General features: G+C 47.3%; 1 protein-coding gene across 1 annotated transcript; it reads left to right on the top strand.

The window, feature by feature from the left end:
• Nucleotides 1-12884: 12884 nt before the first annotated feature.
• On the top strand, nt 12885-16551 carry TMEM218 (transmembrane protein 218). The gene is made up of 3 exons (XM_058819170.1): nt 12885-12988; nt 13668-13770; nt 16025-16551. Exons 1-3 carry the CDS (start codon nt 12885-12887, stop codon nt 16157-16159), a joined length of 342 nt encoding a protein of 113 aa, XP_058675153.1. The 3' UTR covers nt 16160-16551.
• The last annotated feature ends 4891 nt before the right edge of the window (nt 16552-21442 follow it).

Here is a 21442-nt window from a genome sequence, read left to right as displayed (position 1 = left end):
AGAGGAGGGGAGGCAGATGGAAAAGCCATCACTGTGATATCAAAGGACCACTGGATCATCCACACTTGGCGTCTCATCTTCCTCACGTCTCATCTTGGAAAACAGGGATGTAAAAGAGCAGGCACATGTGGGGCGTATTTTAGGCTACATCATTGCCAAAAATATCCAAGAGCTCAAATTTTTAGGGTTCTCGTGGTGCAGGGATATTTCTTCTGGAGCCAGCAGCAACGAGCTCCTCACATTCATTCCTCAAACATCCCAAATTCATTCCTCAAGGATCCCACATTTGATCCTAGAACATCCCACATTTGATCTTTGAACATCCCATATTTGATCCTTGAATTTCCCACATTTGGTCCTGGAACATCCCATATTTGATCCTTGAATTTCCCACATCTGATCCTTGAATTTCCCACAACTGATCCTTGAATATCCCACATTTGATCCTTTAATTTCCCACATCTGATCCTTGAATTTCCCACCTTCGATCCTTGAATGTCCCAGATTTGGTCCTGGAACATCCCATATTTGATCCTTGAATGTCCCACATCTGACCCTTGAATTTCCCACAACTGATCCTTGAATACCCCACATTTGGTCCCTGAATGTCCCAAATTTGGTCCTTGAATTTCCCACATCTGATCCTTGAATTTCCACATTTGATCTTTGAATATCCCACTTTTGGTCCTTGAATTTCCCACATCTGATCCTTGAATATCCCACACCTGATCCCTGAATATCCCACTTTTGGTCCTTGAACATCCCACATTTGATCCTTGAATTTCCACATTTGATCCTTAAATTTCCCACTTTTGATCCTTGAATGTCCCACATTTGATCCTTGAAAGTCTCACATCTGATCCTTGAATATCCCACATTTGATCCTTGAATGTCCCAAATTTGGCCCTTAAACATCCCATATTTGATCATTGAACATCCCACTTTTGGTCCTTGAATATCCCACATTAACGTCCCAAATTTTGTCCTTAAACATCCCATATTTGATCCTTGAATATCCCACATTCACTCCTTGGGCATCCCTCATTTTTCTTCCCCAATTGCCAAAGCAATTCCTCCACTGGTTTTGGAATCTCACTTTAAAACTCCAGGGAAAGTATCCAGGCCCAGATTTTTCCTTCACAAAGGCAAAAAGCTGCTCCTTCCCTCGAGAGTTTTTTCCAGAGGTTAATTATCATCAATTATTATGCCTGGTTAAAAAAATACATTTCCCATTTGGATTGGCCACTTCATCACCCAGCCGTGGGAGCTTGTTGGAATTTTTTTGGTGATAAATTAAAATTCTCTCACACTCGATCTCGTAGTTCTTTTCCCCAGGAGGAAAAAGAAAAAAAAAGAGAAAAAAAGGAGAAAAAAGGCATTTTTCTGCTGCAACAGGTCATTGCTGAGTGATTTTTTTTGGTCAGGTCTCATCTCATAAACCCTGAGCCTCCAGATCTCCAGGGCTGCATCCCTACTGAGAAGAGTTTGGGTACCAGCTCATTTCTTCCCACCCTGGAAGGGATGTCCAGACCCCAAAACCAGGAAAACCTCCTTCAGACACTTTTTCCTATCCCAATCTCAACCCAGATTGCTGGAAAACCTCCCTGAAATTAAACCCCTTCCCCTAAAATTCCCCCAAATTCTGGGGGTTATGCTATTTCCACGCCCCGGGTTGGAGCATGGGCACCTCAGGGAGAATTTTTTGCAGTGTTGTAAATTTATAATTGCCACAAACTCACTGGAACTTATTCCAGAGGACATGGACGGGTCCTTTCCAAAAGAGACGAGCACTGGGAGCAGGTTTGATGAAATATTAAACATTTGGCAAGAGCAGCGACACACATAACCAGCAATATTTACATTTTTACGTAACAGGCTTCAGGAGAAAACAAATTACATAAAATATAGAGGTTTAGTCTCCATCATTTCACTGCTCCTCCATAAATAATTCAATTCTCTTTCCAAGATTGCATTATTGCTCGTGTCGGATTTCTCTAAGAAAAACTGTGATGGGATTCTCTGCAAGATGCAAAAGAGCAAAAAACTGAGTAAATTATTCAAAAATGGATGTTCAAAACAAGGCAGGGGTTTAGGACATTTCCTTGAGGCTGAGCCTGGCTTAAGCACTTGGCTCAGCCTGAAGGGAATTGGAGCAGGTTGGAGGGGGACAATGTCCCTTCCGAATTACAGGGAGGGTGTCCAACCCCTCAGGAGTTAAAAGACGCTGCAGAGAAATCCCTAAACACAATTTAGGATTATTTTAGGCTGAGAGTTTCTCCAAGTTGTCCCAGTGGTACCCACCAGCCCTTCATCCCTCTGGCTCAGGCACCACCCTTGGATCTGGCCATGATGGGCAAAGCAAATCACTCATTGACATTTTGGATTTTTTAGGAGATATTTAAGGACATGAATATTTTCCTACACCTTTCCAAACCCTCTCCAGCAGTAAGTTGCAAGGAGTGAGAAGAAAATTCAGGATCAAACAATTCAGCCTTAAAAGCCACGTAGGGACCATGCACACAGACAGCTGTCTGTCCAAACCCAACAATGCTTGTGCCAAAACTGGGATGGAATTGAAGATTCCCCAAATTTTAACTCTTAACTCATGGAATATTTCTGTATAACTTGATTTTCCCTCCATTTTTTGGTACCTCGCTCACAGGACAACTCCTCCTTTTACCTGTGCACATGATTTTCCTGGGAATAATAAGAATTACAACACCAAGACAACAATGTTATTTTTGAAGCCACCGTGCATTTTAAACAACACAGACACACAAACAAGAACTAATAGATAAATACATGGGAGAATATAATTAAGGGGTTTATCAATAATCCATAGGGACAAGGAGGATATATTAAGAATCAGTGATCAGTGCCAGCATGGCTCTGTATTCCCAGAGGTTTTCCTATGCAAGATTAAATAAAATTAAGTTTATTTCTTCTGAGAGATTGATGGATTGATAAAAAAGAGAGCTAAAGCAAAAACAAAGGATTTTTCCCCATTGATGGGAGAAAATCCACCAAGCAGCTGGGATTGAGTGGGAAAACATCTAAAAAAATGGGATTTTTCCCCTCCCCACAGCTGAGTGGGGGTTGGTGGTGGTTTCTTGGGCCAGGAAAGCATTTTGGGGTCCTTCCAGAGGGCAAGTGGTGGATAAATGGCAGGTTATGTATATTTTGATTAGAAAATCCCTGCTGCCAACTTACTCCTCTTAAATGTTTAATTTCAAGGCATAATAAGTCCTCAGCTGCTTTTTGCTGCTCCTTCAGGCTCTCCTGTGCAAAGTTACTGGAAGCATCTGACTGACTGATCCTTTCCCAAGCATTTCCAGGGATAAATAAAAAAAGAGAAGGCTCTGGATGTTTAAAATTACTTACCTCCAGCACTTGGGCAAGATTTGGAGTCTATTTTCCAGAGGCAATATCAGCTGGTTGAGATAGAGATGGGCTGGAGGGATAACCAGGGGAGGGGAAACAAAAATTAAAAATAATTGTAAAAATTGCAAAAATTGAAAAAATTTATAAAAATATAAAAATATAAAATATTCATATTATTAAAATTATTAAAATATTAAAATACAAAAATATAAAAATATTAAAATATTAAAAATATTAAAATATTAAAATATTAAAATATTAAAATATTAAAAATATAAAATCTAAAATATTGAAAATATTAAAATATATAAATGGTAAAAAATAACATAAAACTTAAAATATTAAAATATTAAAAGTATATAAATATAAAAATTGCAAAAATTTACAATATAAAAATTATAGATGCATTAAAATTATAAAAACGGTAAAATTACAAAAATATTAAAATTATAAATCTTATTTTATACTATAAAATTATAAAAAATACAAAATTATAAAAATATAAAAATATAAAAATATAAAATTATAAAATTATAAATATATAAAATTATGAAATTATATAAAATATTAAAATATAAAATATAGATTATAAAAATATAGAATTATAAAAATATAAAAATATAAAAATAAAAATATAGAAATATAAAATATAAAATATAAAAATATAAAAATTTTAAAATATAAATATATAAACATATTAAATTATGAAATTATATAAATATTAAAATATTAAATATAGATTATAAAATATAGAATTATAAAAATATAAAAATATAAAATAAATAAAATTATAAATAACTGTAAAACTAAACCCTGTGCAAACACTGCAGAAACAGAACCAGGGCTGGTCAATAGGCTGAGCCCCCTCCAATTTATGTTCCCCTTGGGTCCCTGCAGTACCTGACAAACACAAAGTGGAGATGCTGATCCTGCCCTTTTAAATTTCGACTCCCCTGAGATGTTTCCTCACCTTGGCTGGGCTCTGGTGCTCGTTCCCGTCCTCCTTCGGGCCCAGCCCACGATGGCAGCTCCACCTTCACCTGCATCTCCTCACTGAGCCGGGGCAGCCCCAGCCTGGCTCCAGGAGCTGCTGGAGGGAGAAGCACAGAGATGGTCACAACTCTTTAAAGATGCAAATTGAGAAGCAGCCATCATAACAAGAGAGCTCTGCTAATTCTCTTACAAGTATGCAGATTTCGGTGCTGACTTTTCCTAGGCTTATTTGTTTTATTTAGCAATAAATTTAATACCAGCTCCCTGAAGCAAAGAGACAGATGGACTATAAACTTTGAATTTTGAGTAGTTTTACTTTCTTAGGCTCATGTAATCTTTGATGTCTTCTGAAATTACATCTTGGAAAGTTCTCAGGGATTGAATTCTGCATTTTTACAGCCCTCAAAGCCATTTGATTAACTGCCTTTTAATTTTTTTTTTCTTGTACAGGTTACCTGAAGGATCTTAAATACCATCTCAGTGATTCATATCCTTGGCTGCCAGAGCTGTCTCAGGGAGCTGCCAGTGGACCTGAGAAAACCAAAGCACTGCATAATATCTTCTCTGCAGGCAAAGGAAAGCAAAATAAGCTTCACGCATCCTTTGGGCTGGAAAACTTCTGAGATCTGAGACCAAAACCCCTGGGCTGGAATAAAATGGTGCCCTTGCAGAACTGAGGGAAACTGCGGTGGGGTTTGGGGAGCACCACAAAGTCACAATGCAGCAGGAAGGATTCATCTCCTTTTTTCTTTTTTTATTTTGTTTTGGGGATTTTTGGAGCTTTTTTTTGCTATCCACCAGCAATGAAACATTAGCTTGGAAATGAGGAGAAATGAGAGGTGGGTGCAGCCTGGGGAAGCCCCTGGAGGAGGGTGTGCTCCATCCTTCAGTGGTCCACACAGGTGGTCAGATGAAGCCATGAGTTGATTGAACACCATGAAGGTCACATACACAAGAACATCCTTTTAGCCAACAATCCTGAGGTGTGTGGAAATTCAAAATTTAATCTGGAGGTATAAAAATACATCCCATGTGCTCAGGAGTCAGGGAGAGGTGAAGTTAAGGGTAACACTGTGATTTTTAGAGTTAACTGCTCCAACCCAGCAGAGCTCAGCCCAGCCAGGCCCCATCACGACTCACTGCCCGACCACCACACACAAATAGGGAAGGAAAATAAATGTAAAAATAAATAAATAAATAGCAACAACAAAAAACTCACACGATTTCCAAGCTGCAGCCCAGGAAAGAGCAGAACAAAAATTGATACGTGTCAAATGAAAAAGGACGAGAACAAAGGTGCTGCAAGGAGCCAAGAATAAAACCCGAATGAAAACTGCAAACAGGCTTGACTGCCAAAAAACCCACCTGCCTCAAAGTCCTGGGGGTCTCAGCAATAATTTTGGGGCATTTCAGCAGTTTTTGGTCACTTTCAGTCACCCCTGATCCCACCCTGGGCAGACACTGTCACTGCTCAACCCTTTCCAGCTCTGAGACATTACTGGCTGCTCAGTTGCAATGGAATTCAAATGGATGATTATTATGGGCCCATTAAAGTCTCATGAGTGGCCAATGATTAATGCCATTGTGAAGAAAACCCAAAGAACTAATGATGATGAGCCACTTAAAATGAAGTGTTGTGGGTTTCCTTATCAATGGTTCCTTGGTTTCCAACCTGGAACTCTTGGGAGGGAGGGAAGAGGGGATTGAGACAGGTAAAGGAGCAAGGATTGCAAAGAGATGATGCAAGGAGCGCCCACATGGATACTCTTTCAACATAAGATTGGTGGGAAATAGCATTTCTTGGGGAAATGGGTGGGAAATAGAAGTTTGTTGGAAAAACATTTGACTGTGGGCTTTAGAGCCTTTGGGAATGCCATTAGAAAAGCAAATTGTAATTGTTACCATCTCCCCAGAGCCTGTTCTTGTCTTTCATTTCCCCCTCTATTTTCTTATTTTCCATGGATTCTTTACCTCCTTCCTTTAACATTCCCTTCTCTCCATCCCTTGCAGCACCCACAGAGGTCTCCACAGCCAAATTCCAGTCTCTCAAGCAGTTTCTCTCCTCCTTCCTCTCCTTGGCTGGAACAGATTTTGCCACAATATCATCCCATGTTGACCCCATGGAGACATGCCATCCCCTGTGGGCACAAGGACATTAAAACATCCCCAGGAGACAGCTACAGGAACTTTCTTTTTGTAGGGTTTTCTGGGAAATTGCAGCAGTTTCTTGAACTTCGCAGAACCAAGCATCAAAAACCCTATTTGCACCCATCTATAAATTTACTGGTCTGAAATAAAGTTGTATTTACTATAACAAGCCACCATACCCAAATAATTACCAATTTCCTCCCACCTGGGAGTGATGTGAAGCATAAGAGGAGCCATAAGAGCTGTGATGACAGAGACACCTTCTCTTCCTCCATCCACCTTCTCCAAGTGCTCCTGGACTGGGGTCAGCCTTGACCCCCAGTGGGAAATATTTCCTCTCCTCCCACCACCCAGGCTCTTTTAGAGGCATTTCCACTTGCTGAGATGGGATTTTATTTTTTTTTCCCTCTTGAAAAGTGACTTCATATTCCATTTTATTATTTTTTTAATGTTGCAGGATTTATTCTGTTTGAAGTCCTACATCCTCATTTCCTGTCAGGATGATTAAAATTGATTTCCGCCATCAGCTAGAAAAAGATAATCTGAAGTGGGTTCCTGTGAGAGAGAGCTCTATCCCCACTGGAGACATTACTAACCCTCTCCTATTATTTTAACTTTCTTTTTGGGGGGATGTCTCTTTGGAAAAGGACAACTCAGTGTTTCTCGGCTGTGTGTGTCCTCCAGGTAAGTTGGGAAGAATAATTTAACCTCATTTTCCCCATCACAGAGAGTGGGCTGAGGGATTTAAATAGCTCTTGTTTACCACTGCCACCCTCCTGGCAGTATTTTTAGAGCAGTAATTGGATCCTCCTGATGCCTTTGCTTTGGTTTCTGGAGCTCCACATCCTCTGACCCCACACCTGCACCTGTCCCAGTTTGTATCTGGGCAAGCTGAAATGGGATGGGGTTTTCCCCAGCATTAAGCTGGGTGGTTCCCAGTGCACTCCCAGACTTTACAGGAGGAGGAAAGAGGGATTTGGGCTGGAAAATCAGCCCAAATTTGGGTTGGAAAGCTGTAAAACATCTAACCAACAAAGAAAACACGGAAAAAATCAGTCCAGAGGGCAAGAGGCACTCAGTGATGCAGTGGTTCCAACCTTTACCCATCTCTTAAATCAACTAAACCTGGAATATTCTAAATAAAAAATCAATTCAAATAAATTAATTTTTTTTTTCAAAATCAATTCAGTGCATTCTTATAATTGAATAAATTTTAAAATTAACAGAATCAACTGCATGTGCTGGATATATGGAATAACCTCCAAAATATCCCTAAAATATAAATAACCTCTTTCCAGGCTGAAGCATCTTGGGGCTTCATGACCACGCTGATTTGCAGCCAAACCCCATAAGCAAATTTATGCAAATGAGAGGGGACTGGTGGTTCCTATCACACCAAGCACAAAATGACACACATGTACTGAGAGCCTTTTCCCCAACCACCATCCCCAGACTCCCAAGCCACGAGGAATCCCCCCAAAAAAGGGGTCCCCAGCACCCCACAGGTCCCCATCCCCAGGCTTGAACACCCTCACACGAGAGCAATTTAACGCCATTCCCAGCTTAAGCTCCACATCTGCCGGGCGTGAAATTAGTTCCAGCAAGCTGCAAATTTGCCACTAATAAAAATATTTAGCAATTCGCTAGTCTTTAAATCAGGAGCAGAATATTTTCTTCCCTGCATCAACGCCCGTTTCTTTTTAATTCTAATATTGGAGCTCCAGCCGTAACAGTGGAAGTCTCACGACTGCGCGAGCGGTTTTAAATCAGCTCCCTCAGTGCTTCCAGCTCCACCACCAAGACTCTGATCATTTATTATCATTTGATAATTGGCCACGTTGGTTCTTTTGGCCACCAGGATGAGCCGGCCATGGTGGATTTGCAGGTTTTAAGCCAAAAAAAGCCATTTTGACCCAAAGCTGCTCTGTTTTGCTCCTCTCACAAAAAGCTTTGATCCATGTGATCCCATCTTGCAGGCCTTGGAGGAAGGTGACCTCTCCATCCTCCTGTGCCAAGAGTTTAATTAGCCTCAGTGCTAATTGTGTCTGTCTGCCAAGCCCATTTCATCCAATGCCAGCCTCAGGATCTTTGCCAAGAAATGCCACGATTCCCTTGTGACATTCATATTTTTTGAAAAACGTCTTTGCCCAGGATTTTTCTCCTGGGAAGCCGAGAAGCCTCAGAGAAAAAGGAAAACAATAATTATCTGATTTGCTTCTCCTGTGTTTTACTCCTTTAGAATGTGTTTAGACATTGTTTACCAACAAGTGATTGTTTCATTGGTTTCATGTGAATTATTTTCATTCATTGGCCAATCAGTGCCAAGCTGTGTCAAGACTCTGGAAAGAGTCACAAGTTTTCCTTATTGTCTTTTTAGCCTTCTGTAAATATCCTTTCTGTATTCTTTAGTATAATTTAGTTTAATATTATTTAATATAATATAGTATCATAAAATAATAAATTAGCCATCTAAGAACATGGAGTCAGATTCATCGTTCCTTCCTGCCATAAGTGTCCCTGCAAATAGAAAATTCCTGATCTCTTCCTAGGGAAAAACTCTCTGCAGTGATGACACAGCCTTCAAATCATTCCTTTTCCTTGGCAGGACAGCAGCACCCATCCACTGGAGAACACTGAATTATTTGTGCCCAATAAATCCTTTGAATTGGGTTTTTTGGGCAACAAGCACCCAACAGCAGCTATATGACTCTGCTTCTCCTTATTTAAAGCTGATTATTGCTTGAGAGTCTTGCCAGGAAAGGCTTTATGATACCAATATTATGGATATCAAACACTCTGGAGCTGGAATTAACCATCACCACATCATTTGTCATCACTTTGATGTGTCCTGTCCCCAGCACAAGAGTTTGGGTGCAAACGCCACATGGTGCAAATCAAAAGTCGTGGAGAAAACCTGGATGTGTGACACCAGCAAACATCCCTACATCAACAGTTATCCTGGAAAAAAACACCACAAATATGAAACTTCTCACAGAGTCATGCAAACAACACAAAAATCCTCAATATTTGCTGCTCTCCCATGTTTTTTATTTCACCTTTTATGCCCAGCATTGCCTTTCTCCCACTTTCTGTTACTTTTTTTTTCCAGCTGCAATGCAACTCTGGCACAAGCAATAAATGGGACCAAATCCCAGCAGGTAAAATCTAGAAGGAAAAGTTATTTTAAGCCAGCAATAAATGATTCTTTGGCAATAAAATCAGATCTTGGCATTCAGCTGATGGGCTGATGGAGCAGTTTGCAAGGCAAATCCCCAGAATGGCATTCCTGACGCTGGGAGGAGGCTGAGATGCAGGAGAGGGATGGGATTAGGATGATGAGATTTTTTGCAGATGAGTTGAAGAAATTTCTGGTGAAGGCTGTGCTTGGAAATATCACACCAGTGGGGTTGGTTTTCCCAGTTTCCTTTATCTGTGAGTTTGCCATTTGCCTTCATTGTGCTCAGAGAAAACTGCAGCCTTGCTGTGATACCATGGGGGCTGGGCAAATAAATATTATTAAACATTATGTATATTATATATTATATATTATATATTATATATTATATATTATATATTATATATTATATATTACATATTCTGTATTATATAATATGTAATATGTAACACATAGTATATCGTATATAGTGTATAATATATATTATAGACTATAGACTGCAGAATATTATATTATATTATATTATATTATATTATATTATATTATATATTAGTAATATATTATTATATTATATTATATCTGTAATATATTATATTAATTATCTAGTCTATATTATATCTGTAATATATTATATATTGTATTGTATATTATAGATTATCGATTATAGATCTTATTATATATTATATATTATATCTATTATTAAATATTGAATGCATTTAATATTCAATGGATAAATATATAAATATTTTGGAGGGTGTTGGGCTGCTGGGCCCGTTTCAACTCATTGCAACTCTGAATCTTGTGCTTGAGTTACCATTAGCCTTATTGCAATGGTGGGGTTCAAACCAACAAGCAGCAAGGCTCAGAGCTGGCCATTGGATGTGCTTGCTGGGCTGTAAATTGCATTTATCCTTCAACTTCTGGCCAGAGATGTGGGATGTGGTGTGGTCCACCAGCAGGATCAGCAGCTGGATGATTCAAGCTCTCTGCTTCAATCTCTTGAACTGGCTTCGTGTTGCTGTTGCTGGCATCAAGAAACTATCAGGCAGCACCAAGACACAGAAATTAGAAATAAAAACCCAATCAATATGGGAAGAGGTTAACCAGGCGGTTGGAAAAGCTGTGGATAAGAGGTACAAGAGAAAAATAAGACAAGGAAAAGCATTATTGGCTGTTGAATAAAATATATCACTTCCACATGAAAAGCCAAAGAATGCAAAAGAATGGCAGAGGGAGAAAGCTCCAGCTGAAAACAGGATTATGAAGAAGAAATTTGGGGGTTTAGAAACTACAGAAATGGAAATAAATGGGAAAACAGAGAAAAACAAAGGGAGATTCCCAAACAACAGGAGCAAAGGTTTAATTTCTCATGGGCAGCAGGAGCAGGATCAGAGGGAACAGAAGAGGAGAGGGAAGAGAACAGCAGAGATGGACACAGCAAGGCAGGGACTGCAGAGGGAAAAGCCCTGCCTGGTGGGGATAACACACAGTGCAGAACAGAGCAGGAAAGGAGGGAGTTTGCAATCAAACATACGTTTTTAATGTGCTGGCAGCCGGCTGCTGCTCCGTGCCAAGCACAGGCAGGTGTCACACACAGTTTGTGTTCTGCTCGCTGAAGCAGTCGGTGTCATGCTGGCGACTCTGATTCCATCCCAGGCAAAGGAAGGCAGGTCGGTGCTGCACAGAGTAATTAACCGCTGCTTTATTCCTCCCCTTGGAAGAGGCGACAGAAAACGCCCCCTCAGGTGACATTTTCTGCAGCCAAAGTATTGCAGGCTTGAAGCAGTGGGGACAGAAAATATCAATGTTTAGGGTTTTTTGGGTTAACTGAGCCCAAGTGCCTGGGGTTGGAACAGGATCGTCTTTAAAGTCCTTTCCAACCCAAACCATGGTGTAATTCTGAGATTCTGTGATAAAGTCACTTATCAAACCACACCGCCTGGGTCTGATGTGGGCAAGATGTGGTGGTGGAGAGACAGGATTTATAAACAGGCTGAAATATTTATTTTAAATGGAAATTCCTCGTCTTGATGTTAGAAGATGCTTGTAGCATTGACAAACCTCCCTAGTTTGGCTTGGCTGTCCCAGACCCCCAGCACGGCTGTTCCAAACCCGTGTCAGCATTCCTACATTAACAAAATCTGCCTGATTTTGGCCCTAAATACAATTGAGGGCGCGAACAGCTCAATTTTCAGGGTTGTGGGGTGAAAGTGCGTTCAGAGCCGGGTGGCGCCGGCCAAGGCGAGGTAATGAAGCACCGATCCGCCCGGACCGGGAGGGAGCGGAGGGAAATTCCCGTTCCACCGGGAGCAGCTCTGGGACCGGGTCCAAGGCCGCGGGACGGGGAGCGGCTGGAGCGGGATCCTGGGGATCCCATGGGGGCAGGAGGGCCGAGATTGAATAGGGACCGAGTCAGCAGGGCCGGGGTTCAATAGGGCCGGGGTTCAGTAGGGACCGGGTCAGTAGGGCCGGGGTTCAGTAGGGACCGGGTCAGTAGGGCCGGGGTTCAATAGGGACCGGGTCAGCAGGGCCGGGGTTCAATAGGGACCGAGTCAGCAGGGCCGGGGTTCAGTAGGGACCGAGTCAGCAGGGCCGGGGTTCAGTAGGGACCGGGTCAGCAGGGCCGGGGTTCAATAGGGACCGGGTCAGCAGGGCCGGGGTTCAATAGGACTGGGGTGGGGATGGGGGCTGGGATGGGGGCTGGAATTGGAGCCGGGACCGGGATCGGGACCAGCATCGGGATCGGGACTGGGACTAGAACCAGGATCGGGATCGGGGCCGGAACCAGAACCGGGATTGGGATCGGGGGCAAGATGGGGACCGGGATCGGGATCAGAATTGGGACCGGGACTGGGATCAGGATCAGGATCAGGATCGGGATCGATGCCGGAACTAGAACCGAGATCGGCATCGGGGCCGGGATGGGGGCTGGGATCGGGATTTATCACTTGCCCCCCCCCCCCCCCCCCGGGCGCGCCCCCGCCTCCGGCAGCGCGCAGAAAGCCCCGCCCACCCCTCCACCGTCAGCCAATGGGAAACGCGGACATAGAACCGGGGGGCGGGTAAAGCGGGGTCCGCGCCTCTTCCCTCCTTCCCTTAGCCAATAGACAGCGCGGGCGCCGCTGCGGGCAGCGCTGATTGGCCGGGGCTGTGCGGTTGCTAGGCAGAAGCGGCGGCGCGGGGCGGCATGGCGGGTGAGCTGGGCGTGGGGCCGGGGGTGCTGGCGCTGCTGCTGCTCTGGGCCGTGGCGCTGCTGCTCGTGATGGCGCTGGGCCGCGCCGGTCGCGCCCGGTGAGCGCGGGGACCGGGCGGGACGGGGAGGGGACGAGGCCGGCCTGGTGAGCCGGGGAGACCGGGACGGGACGGGGTGGATACGGGACCGGCCCAGTGAACGCGGGGATGGGGATGGGGACGGGGCGGGGACGGGACCAGTCCGGTCCGGTGAGCGCGGGGACCGGGCGTGACCGGCCCGGTGAGAGCGGGGATGGGGTGGGACCGGGCCCGGTGAGCGCGGGGATGGGGATGGGGACGGGGCGGGGACGGGACCGGTCCGGTGAGCGCGGGGACCGGGCGTGACCGGCCCGGTGAGAGCGGGGATGGGGCGGGACCGGACCCGATGAGCCGGGGAGACAGGGACGGGACGGGCTGGGTGCGGGACCGGCCCGGTGAGCGCGGGGATGGGGCGGGACCGGAGCCGATGAACGCGGGGATGGAGTTGGACCGGCACGGTGAGCGCGGGAATAGGGCGGAACCGGTCCGGTGATCGCGGGGGGACGGGGTCGAGACCGGCCCGGTGATCGCGGGGATGGGGATGGGACCGGCCCGGTGATCGCGGGGATGGGGACGGGACCGGCCCGGTGATCGCGGGGATGGGATGGGACCGGCCCCGGTGATCGCAGGGTTCGCGCCCGCCGGTGCTGAGCTCTCCCCGCCGGTGCTGAGCTCGCCCCCCGCTCCCGTCCCGCCGCAGGGTCGGAGCGGTGCCGGTGCTGCTCGGAGCCGCCGCGCTCACGGCCGCGCTGCTGCTGTTCCCCCGGGAGGGCGAGAGCCCGGGCCCCGCCGGCGCTGAGGAGGTGAGACCGGGCTGAGGGGAGGGCGGAACCCCCGGGATCCCGGGATGGGCCCGGCTGCTGTCCCGAAGCCCCGGGGCTCGGCCTTTTCCGTGGGCATGGCCCCAGATGAGTCTCTGAGCCAGGGACGGCCCCTACGGCCATCCTGGAGCCCTGGGAATGGTTCCTTACCCTGGGATGGGCTGCAGGCTGCCCTGGGAATGGTTCCTCATTTCAGGGATGGGCTGCAGGCTGCCCTGGGAATGATTCCTCATCCCTAGGATGGGCTGCAGGATGCCCTGGGAATGGTTCCTTACCCTGGGATGGGCTGCAGGCTGCCCTGGGAATGGTTCCTCATGTTGGGGATGGGCTGCAGGCTGCTCTTGGAATGGTTCCATATCCAGGGATGGGCTGCAGGATGGCCTGGGAATGGTTCCTCACCCAGGGATGGGCTGCAGGATGCCCTGGGAATGGTTCCTCACCCAGGGATGGGCTGCAGGCTGCCCTGGGAATGGTTCCTCATTTCAGGGATGGGCTGCAGGATGCCCTGGGAATGATTCCTCATGTTGGGGATGGACTGCAGGCTGCCCTGGGAATGGTTCCATATCCAGGGATGGGCTGCAGGCTGCCCTGGGAATGGTTCCTCATGTTGGGGATGGACTGCAGGCTGCCCTGGGAATGGTTCCATATTCAGGGATGGGCTGCAGGATGCCCTGGGAATGGTTCCATACCCTGGGATGGGCTGCAGGCTGCCCTGGGAATGGTTCCTCATGTTGGGGATGGGCTGCAGGATGCCCTGGGAATGGTTCCTCATGTTGGGGATGGGCTGCAGGCTGCCCTGGGAATGGTTCCTCATGTTGGGGATGGGCTGCAGGATGCCCTGGGAATGGTTCCTCATTTCAGGGAAGGGTTTCAGGATGCCCTGAGGCCCCAGGAGTGGCTTTTAGCTCAGAGACAGCCCCAGTACCACCCCCGTGCCCCCGAGATTGCCCCGTGCTGCCTCTGTGCGCTCCCTCTGGCACAGGCTGTGTCACTGGTGGAGCTGGGAAATGTTCATTTCTGTCACTAAATTGCTGATTTCCACCCTGGTCCACCTGACCCGTGGGGTTTGGCTCCCTCCTCCGTCCCCAGGGCTCTGTGCAGGGATTGCCCTCCTGCTTTGGCCCCCCCAGCTCCAGCAGCCTCTGCTCCCTCTCTGCCATTCCCTTCCCTTATCAGCTTTTTTTCCTTATCAACTCTTCCCTCAGCTCTGATTTCTGGTTAAAGCCCAATTTCAGCTTTTCAGCTCTCTTGTAGGGTCCTGCCATGCTTGAACACGGAGCCATCTGCCCTGTCAGGCCCGGGGATCTCCCCAGTTTCTGGATCAGGCTGTCTGAGCTGCCACCTTGAGCTCTCCCAGAGCTCTTTGGCCTTTGAATACACAAAGTTTTGAGCCCTTTCAGGTGCTGTTTCCTCCCTTCTATTATTAATGAATGTTAATTACTGCTTTTCTGGTTCTTGTTCTGTGTAAATCCCTACTAAAAGAGACTTGTAATGTTCTTTTCTTCTCTCTGTGTCACATCTGACCTGCTCCTGTGAAGGTTAGCAGTGAGATGAAGGGCAGCCCAGTGCGTGTTTGTTGCCTGGGAGGCAAATGGAATTGCAAAGCTTTATTTTTTCACGGATCTTCAATTGGACTGGACCTGCCCTGCCTATCAATAATACATGACCTGGGCTTTCTGCACCAAAACTCTGCTAATTGGCTAATTAAAAAGTGAAACGTGCAGAAGGAGCCAGCGCTGGGCTCACCAGAGACTCTCAGCAGGAGCAGCAGGGCTGAGCTAATGCGATGGATAAAGCTGAGCTGGGGCTGAGCAGAGCTCTGGGGGTCTGGGCAGCAGAGAGGGGGTTTCACAAACAGCTCCTTTCTGTGGGCTTCTCTTTGTCTTGCCTGGCTACCACAGCTTTATTTTTAATTGTTATTTTTCTCTTTTCTGGCCTTCTCCCTTCTAAAAGGAGGGATTGTGGCTGGGGAGAATTGCTGCAGGGCTTGGCTGCTGCCTCTTGCTTGTGCTCAGAGCTCTGCTGCTCCACATTAACATTCCCAGCAGCTTTTTTGCAGGGATCTCCTTCTCATTTGTCACACACTGTGCATCCCAGGCATGGGAAGCAAGGAGAGGAATGTGGGGGAGCCCCAGAGGTTCTTTTATCCTTGCAGGATGTGCTGTGCTCCCTGCAGGCTCCTGGAGCAGGCTGGGGCTGTGACCTGCTGGGATCTCTGTGTTTCTGTGCCCTGCAGGTTGTGGACACCTTCCTCATCGGGCGCTTCATCCTCCTGGCTCTGATGAGCCTGGTGTTCCTGGGGTGCCTGTTCCTGTTCCTCATCTACCACCTCATGGAGCCCGTGTATGCCAAGCCACTCCACAGCAGATAGAGACAGCAAAAAGGACATCCTGATACATGGGAATAAACCAGGAGACACCAGGAGCTGCTCTGGAGGTGACCCTGATGTTCTTAGAGCCAGCAAAGCAAGAGAAGCCTTTGCTTCATCTTAAAAAGCAAAGTTTGGTCTGAGCATGAGCTCCTTGCTCCCCAGGGGTTCAAGCCTGTGCACCTGCAAAGGTGTGTGAGCCTCTGAATGCTGCTCTCGTTTGCAGAGAGCTGAGATCCAGCACTTGGTGCTGCTCCTGGTTCAGTGCTGAACCGAGGTGGTTTGTTATTGTTACCCACAGGAGATGGGCAGAACAAACAAACAAACAAGTAACACACAAGAGCAGTTTGTTACTGCTCCTTTTTCACTGTGGTTTAATAAAAGTCTTTGAGAAATCCCCGCCTCAGGCTTGATTTATTCCACAGGGATGTCACATCTGGCCACGCTGTGGTGACAGTGCCCATGAGAGCTGCCTTGAGAAAAAAACCCAACCAAACATCAGTGTGTGGCTGTGGGTTGTTTGGGATGGTCCCTTGGCCTGGAAACCAGAGGCTTTGGAGGGGGAGTGAATGCAGAGTGATCCCAAACAGCAAATGGAAAGCTGCCCTCCCAGGAGGGAGCAAAAAGCTGTGTGTGCCCTCCCTGGTGCTGAGCAGGGCTCCCAGCCATGGGAAATGCTGATATCTGAGTGTTCCCTGCCTGTGAGGGCCCTGGGTGCTGCCAAAGGCTCACAACTGCTGCCACCCTAAAACTTCAAACCTTTGCTCAATTCTAGCACAGATCCTGCTGGAGCTGCTGTCACCCTGTCCCTTCCCTGTCCCTCTTTTCCTCTCCTGGGGGAGAAAACCCTCTCTGTGTTCTGCAGGAGCAGCAGTGGGGCTGAATCCCATTTTTGTCCCTATTTTTGGGGGGAGCCAGGGCAGCAGTGCTGCTGAGGCAGAGCCTGTGCTGAGATGAAGCTGTGGGCAGCACGAGCTCTGTGCCCTCTGTGGCAGCAGCTTGTTTTCCTGAATGAAACCTCAAAAGGCTTTCAAATTGCAGGAGAAAAGCATTTTTGGTGGTCTGTGACCATTTTGTAGCAGGGAAGAAGCCTTTTTACCCTCCCTGCTGCACTGGGGAGAGGCTCCCACAGGGAAGGGCTGTGATGGTGTTCACAGGGGTCTGAGGATGAGGGGAGAGACGAGGATCTGACTTCATGTTTCGCAAGGCTTGATTTATTATTTTATGATATATATTACATTAAAACTATACTAAAAGAATAGAAGAAAGGATTTAATCAGAAGGCTGGCTAAGAATAGAATAGGAAGGAATGATAACAAAGGATTGTGGCTTGGCTCTCTGTCCGAGCCAGCTGACTGTGATTGGCCATTAATTAGAAACAACCACATGAGACCAAGCACAGATGCACCTGTTGCATTCCACAGCAGCAGATAACCATTGTTTACATTTTGTTCCTGAGGTCTCTCAGCTTCTCAGGAGGAAAAATCCTAAGGAAAGGATTTTTCATAAAATGTGTCTGTGACAAGGGGGTGAGGTGGGCTCTGCTTTTGTTCATGTTCTCCAGCCCCACAGGGATGGAGCTGCTCAGCCTCGAGTAGGCAGCAAGTGAGGTCAAGTGAGACAGCCCTGAGCAGTGATCAGGGTCAACACAGCCAAAAACTTGAGGGCAGAAACTCAGATTTTTTCCCCCCATTTTAGAGATTTTTTTTTCTTTTTTACTTAGAGCTGATGACAGTAAATTAAAGAACCCACTGTCATTTTCCAGCCCTGTCTGACAGCTGTCAGTCACCAAGCAGAGCTTTCAGGACATGCAAGATTGATAAGGCAGAGCCAGTGGGTGTGGAGGTGATGCTTCTCTGGCAGAAAATGCCCCAGCACCCCAGAGCACTGACTCAGTCAGCTGAAAAATGTGAGTACAGTCCCAAAAAAAGCAGAGAAGAGGCATCTCTGCTTTCCAAACTGCAGCCATGCTCAATCCCTTCCTGTCCTGAAGCCCATGACAAGGGAGTGTGTTGAGGAAATGCTGAGCATTTAATGCAGCACAAGCACATTGAGGTCTCCTGGTGATTTTGATGTTACACCTGAAACAAAATTCATATTTAATTCATTGTGTTAATAACATTCATGAACTTAGAGTTTCCCTGGCAGCTCCAGCTCTGCTGTGCTGTTATCCCTGTGTTTGGGGGATGATTTGGGAGCCTCAGTGAGGCCACAGCTTCACCAGGGCTTCAGTCCAGCAAATGGGAGGGAAACCACAGCAAAAGCAGCTGGGGCACTAAAAACCCAACCCTAACAGCAGAAATGTGAAACTTCTCCCCATTTTGTGCTGTATTAAACCCAAATAAGGGCTTTTTCTGTCCTCTTAACTGTTTGTGACTAAAATGAGCTGAAAGGCTGATAGAGCAGCAGTTATTTTAGGGAGGGCAGAAAGCCATGCTGCAAGAGAGACACAGCAGCTCCTGCTCAAGGAGGTCATTTCAGCATTTTCCCAAAAACCCCATTAACTGCAGAAAGCCTCACGTGCTCTCACCCCCACTGAGACATTCTGAGCTTCATCCTCACCCTCCACAGCCCCTGGCAGTGGGGAGCCACCAGCTGGATGAACTCAGCCCGGGCTCTGTGTATTTATTTATTCTGGGAAGTTCTGCTCCTCCCCACACTGGGGCTTTCCAAACGGTTCCTGTTTATTTTTGGAACAGGAAAGACCACGTCAAGGAATTGGTATGAGCCAGAGCTGCTTCCCAACCAGCCCCAAATGGGGATTCTTTGCTTCCATCTACATCCCAAAACCCCAGCTCCTGGAGCATAATCCCTTCTAGCACATCTGCCTCCATCTAGCAGCCTGAGCCTTTATTTTGGAATGAACGTGCCAGAGGAGGGCAGCTTTGTGTGAAACCCCAACCTCTCAGTTGCAGGTGAGGATTTTGGGACTTCAGGGGATGTTTAAAGCCAAGGAGCCCTGCTCCAGCCCAAACTGATCCAGCCTTCCTCCTGCAGGATCAGATGATGAAAATTGCAATGCAAGATGTTTTCAATTACCATCTGTATGGCAGATTACCTTTGTCAAGTGGGCAGTTTGCCTTATCTCTCTCTTTGAGTGACCACAATCACTCCTCCCTGGGGAGGGGACATTGCTGATAACAGCCATTGAATGTCACTGCATGGCTGATAAGAACTGCAGCATCCCATTGGGAGATGTGAGCCCAGGGGGAGGAGCCAAGCATTCCTACCTGGATATAATCTGGAGATTCTGGAACACCAGCACAGCTTCTCCACTGGATTTCCAGAGGAACAGCAGCTGCCTCTGCCCCTGGATCTTGAGAGGCAGAGACTGCACCTTTCTCCAGGATCCCTGCTCCAGCAGAACCAGCCCTGACACTGCAGGAGGGCTGAGCCACAATTCCAGTGGCACTGCTGCCAACACCCTGACCCACAGGGTGTCAGGTTGGGTTCTGACTCTGGCAGTGTTGTTCTAGTGTACTGCATTTCAATTTTTTTCCCTTTTTCCCTATTAAAGAACTGTTATTTCCTGCTCCCATACTTTTGCCTGAGAGCCCCTTAATTTAAAATTTATAGCAATTCAGAGGGGTGGGGAGGGTTTACATTCTCCATTTCAGGGGAGGCTCCTGCCTTCCTTAGCAGGCACCTGGCTTTCCAAACCAGGACATTAGAGAACCAGAACTGCCATGTCCTAAGGTGCAGGCAGAAAATCAGGCTGAATCTCAGCTCAAGAAAGCTGCTGTGCTGAAAGATCTGTGTGCCACGCTGAGGGCAGGCTGGCTGCTTTCAGGCCAGGGGGAAGAAGAGCCCTTTTCTCTCCCTAAATTCTCTGCCTGGCTCTTTAGAAATGAGCAGGGATGCCCCTGCACCAGGATGCCCGGGCAGTGCCAGGCTCACCAGCCTGAGGGAGGGCAGGGAGCAGTGCCAAAGCAGGGATGGAAGGAGCAGGAATGTCTGCAGGGGAAACTCCTCTCCTTGATTTAAGGCCCTTGAATGACGGCCATTCCTCATGTCCCACGCTGCTCTCTGCTGGCACTTAATTACCCTCACTGGAAAAACTGCCCTCACATTTCTACCTTGACTTTGCTGACTTCAGCTTCCCTGCTGCTGGATCCTGATTTGCCTTTGGCTGCTAATTAAAAAGCCCTTCAGCCTTTGCCAGCTGCTCCTTGCATAGGTAATTAGAGAGCGTGCCCCAGCCACCTCCTCACCTTCCCTGCAGACCAGCAGCGTTCCCCAAAAAAATCTGAGCAGCCTCTTGCCCATCTGCCTCCTCCTGGGGGATGGCATTGCTGGGCTGGGGACTGTGGGGGCACCCACACAAAAACCCAAACACTGCATTTACCACACCCAAAGAGCCCCTTTGGGGTGGGATTTGTCCCATCACAGGACAGAGGTGGGCACATGACACAAGCAGCAGCCCCTTACCCAGCAGAGGAGGAACAAGGCGAGTTGTCCTCCAGATTCCTCCCAGAGCAGCTCAGCTCCATTTAAACTTTTTTTTTTTTGGCCAAGCCAAACCCAGGGGATCCCCTCTCTGCCTTCCCACTCACCCTTCAATTCCAAAGCTCAAATCTGGAGTTGTCTTTGGCATTTGGCTCCTTTCATTTTAAGTTTGAAGCTGCCATGGGCTGTGTGCCCTTTCTCCTCGCTCCTGGCAGCAGAGCCAAGGCTGCTCAGACTTTCCAAACACAAATGGGACACAGCCCAGGCCTAAATTTGTCCCAGAAAGATTGTAAGCAGCTGAAAGGACAAGCAGGAGGGGGGAAAGCAATAAAAAGAAGAAAGGAGGGGGAAAATCCCCAAACCAACTTGCTGTTGCATTAAGCCCCCCAGGACTTAGAGGAGGATTTTTTGCTTGCAGGGGTATTTTGAGGCCCCTCTCCCCTGAAGGATGCCATCAGGTCACTCAGCAATGTGAAATCTCCATCACACTGCACTGACAGGGCCATCCTCACCCAGCCCATGGATCCCTGCCAGCAGCAATGTCCCTGTGCCCACAGAGGGCACGTGTGCCACCAGCCTGGGGACACTGCAGGGTCACCCCAAGGCTGTGCTGAGAACAGACCCTGCAGTGACATCTCTCCCTGTGGCTCCATCAGGGTTTAGCCCTGTGGGATTGATGTTTTCCTGGGCAAATGGGGATTTTGTTTTTCTCTGCCTGCTCCACCACTTTTCCTGCTTTTTTTCTCCAAGGCTTATTGAGCATCACCAGCCAGAGAGGAGGGGATTGAAGGCCATCATTTGGTCACCTCAAACCTGCAGGTGCCACTTTCCAGGCTGCCT

Source organism: Ammospiza caudacuta, chromosome 23 (genome assembly GCF_027887145.1).
Source record: "Ammospiza caudacuta isolate bAmmCau1 chromosome 23, bAmmCau1.pri, whole genome shotgun sequence".
Lineage (NCBI taxonomy): Eukaryota > Metazoa > Chordata > Aves > Passeriformes > Passerellidae > Ammospiza > Ammospiza caudacuta.
Note: the sequence above shows the minus strand (reverse complement) of the source record. Positions and strands in the feature narration are given on the sequence as shown.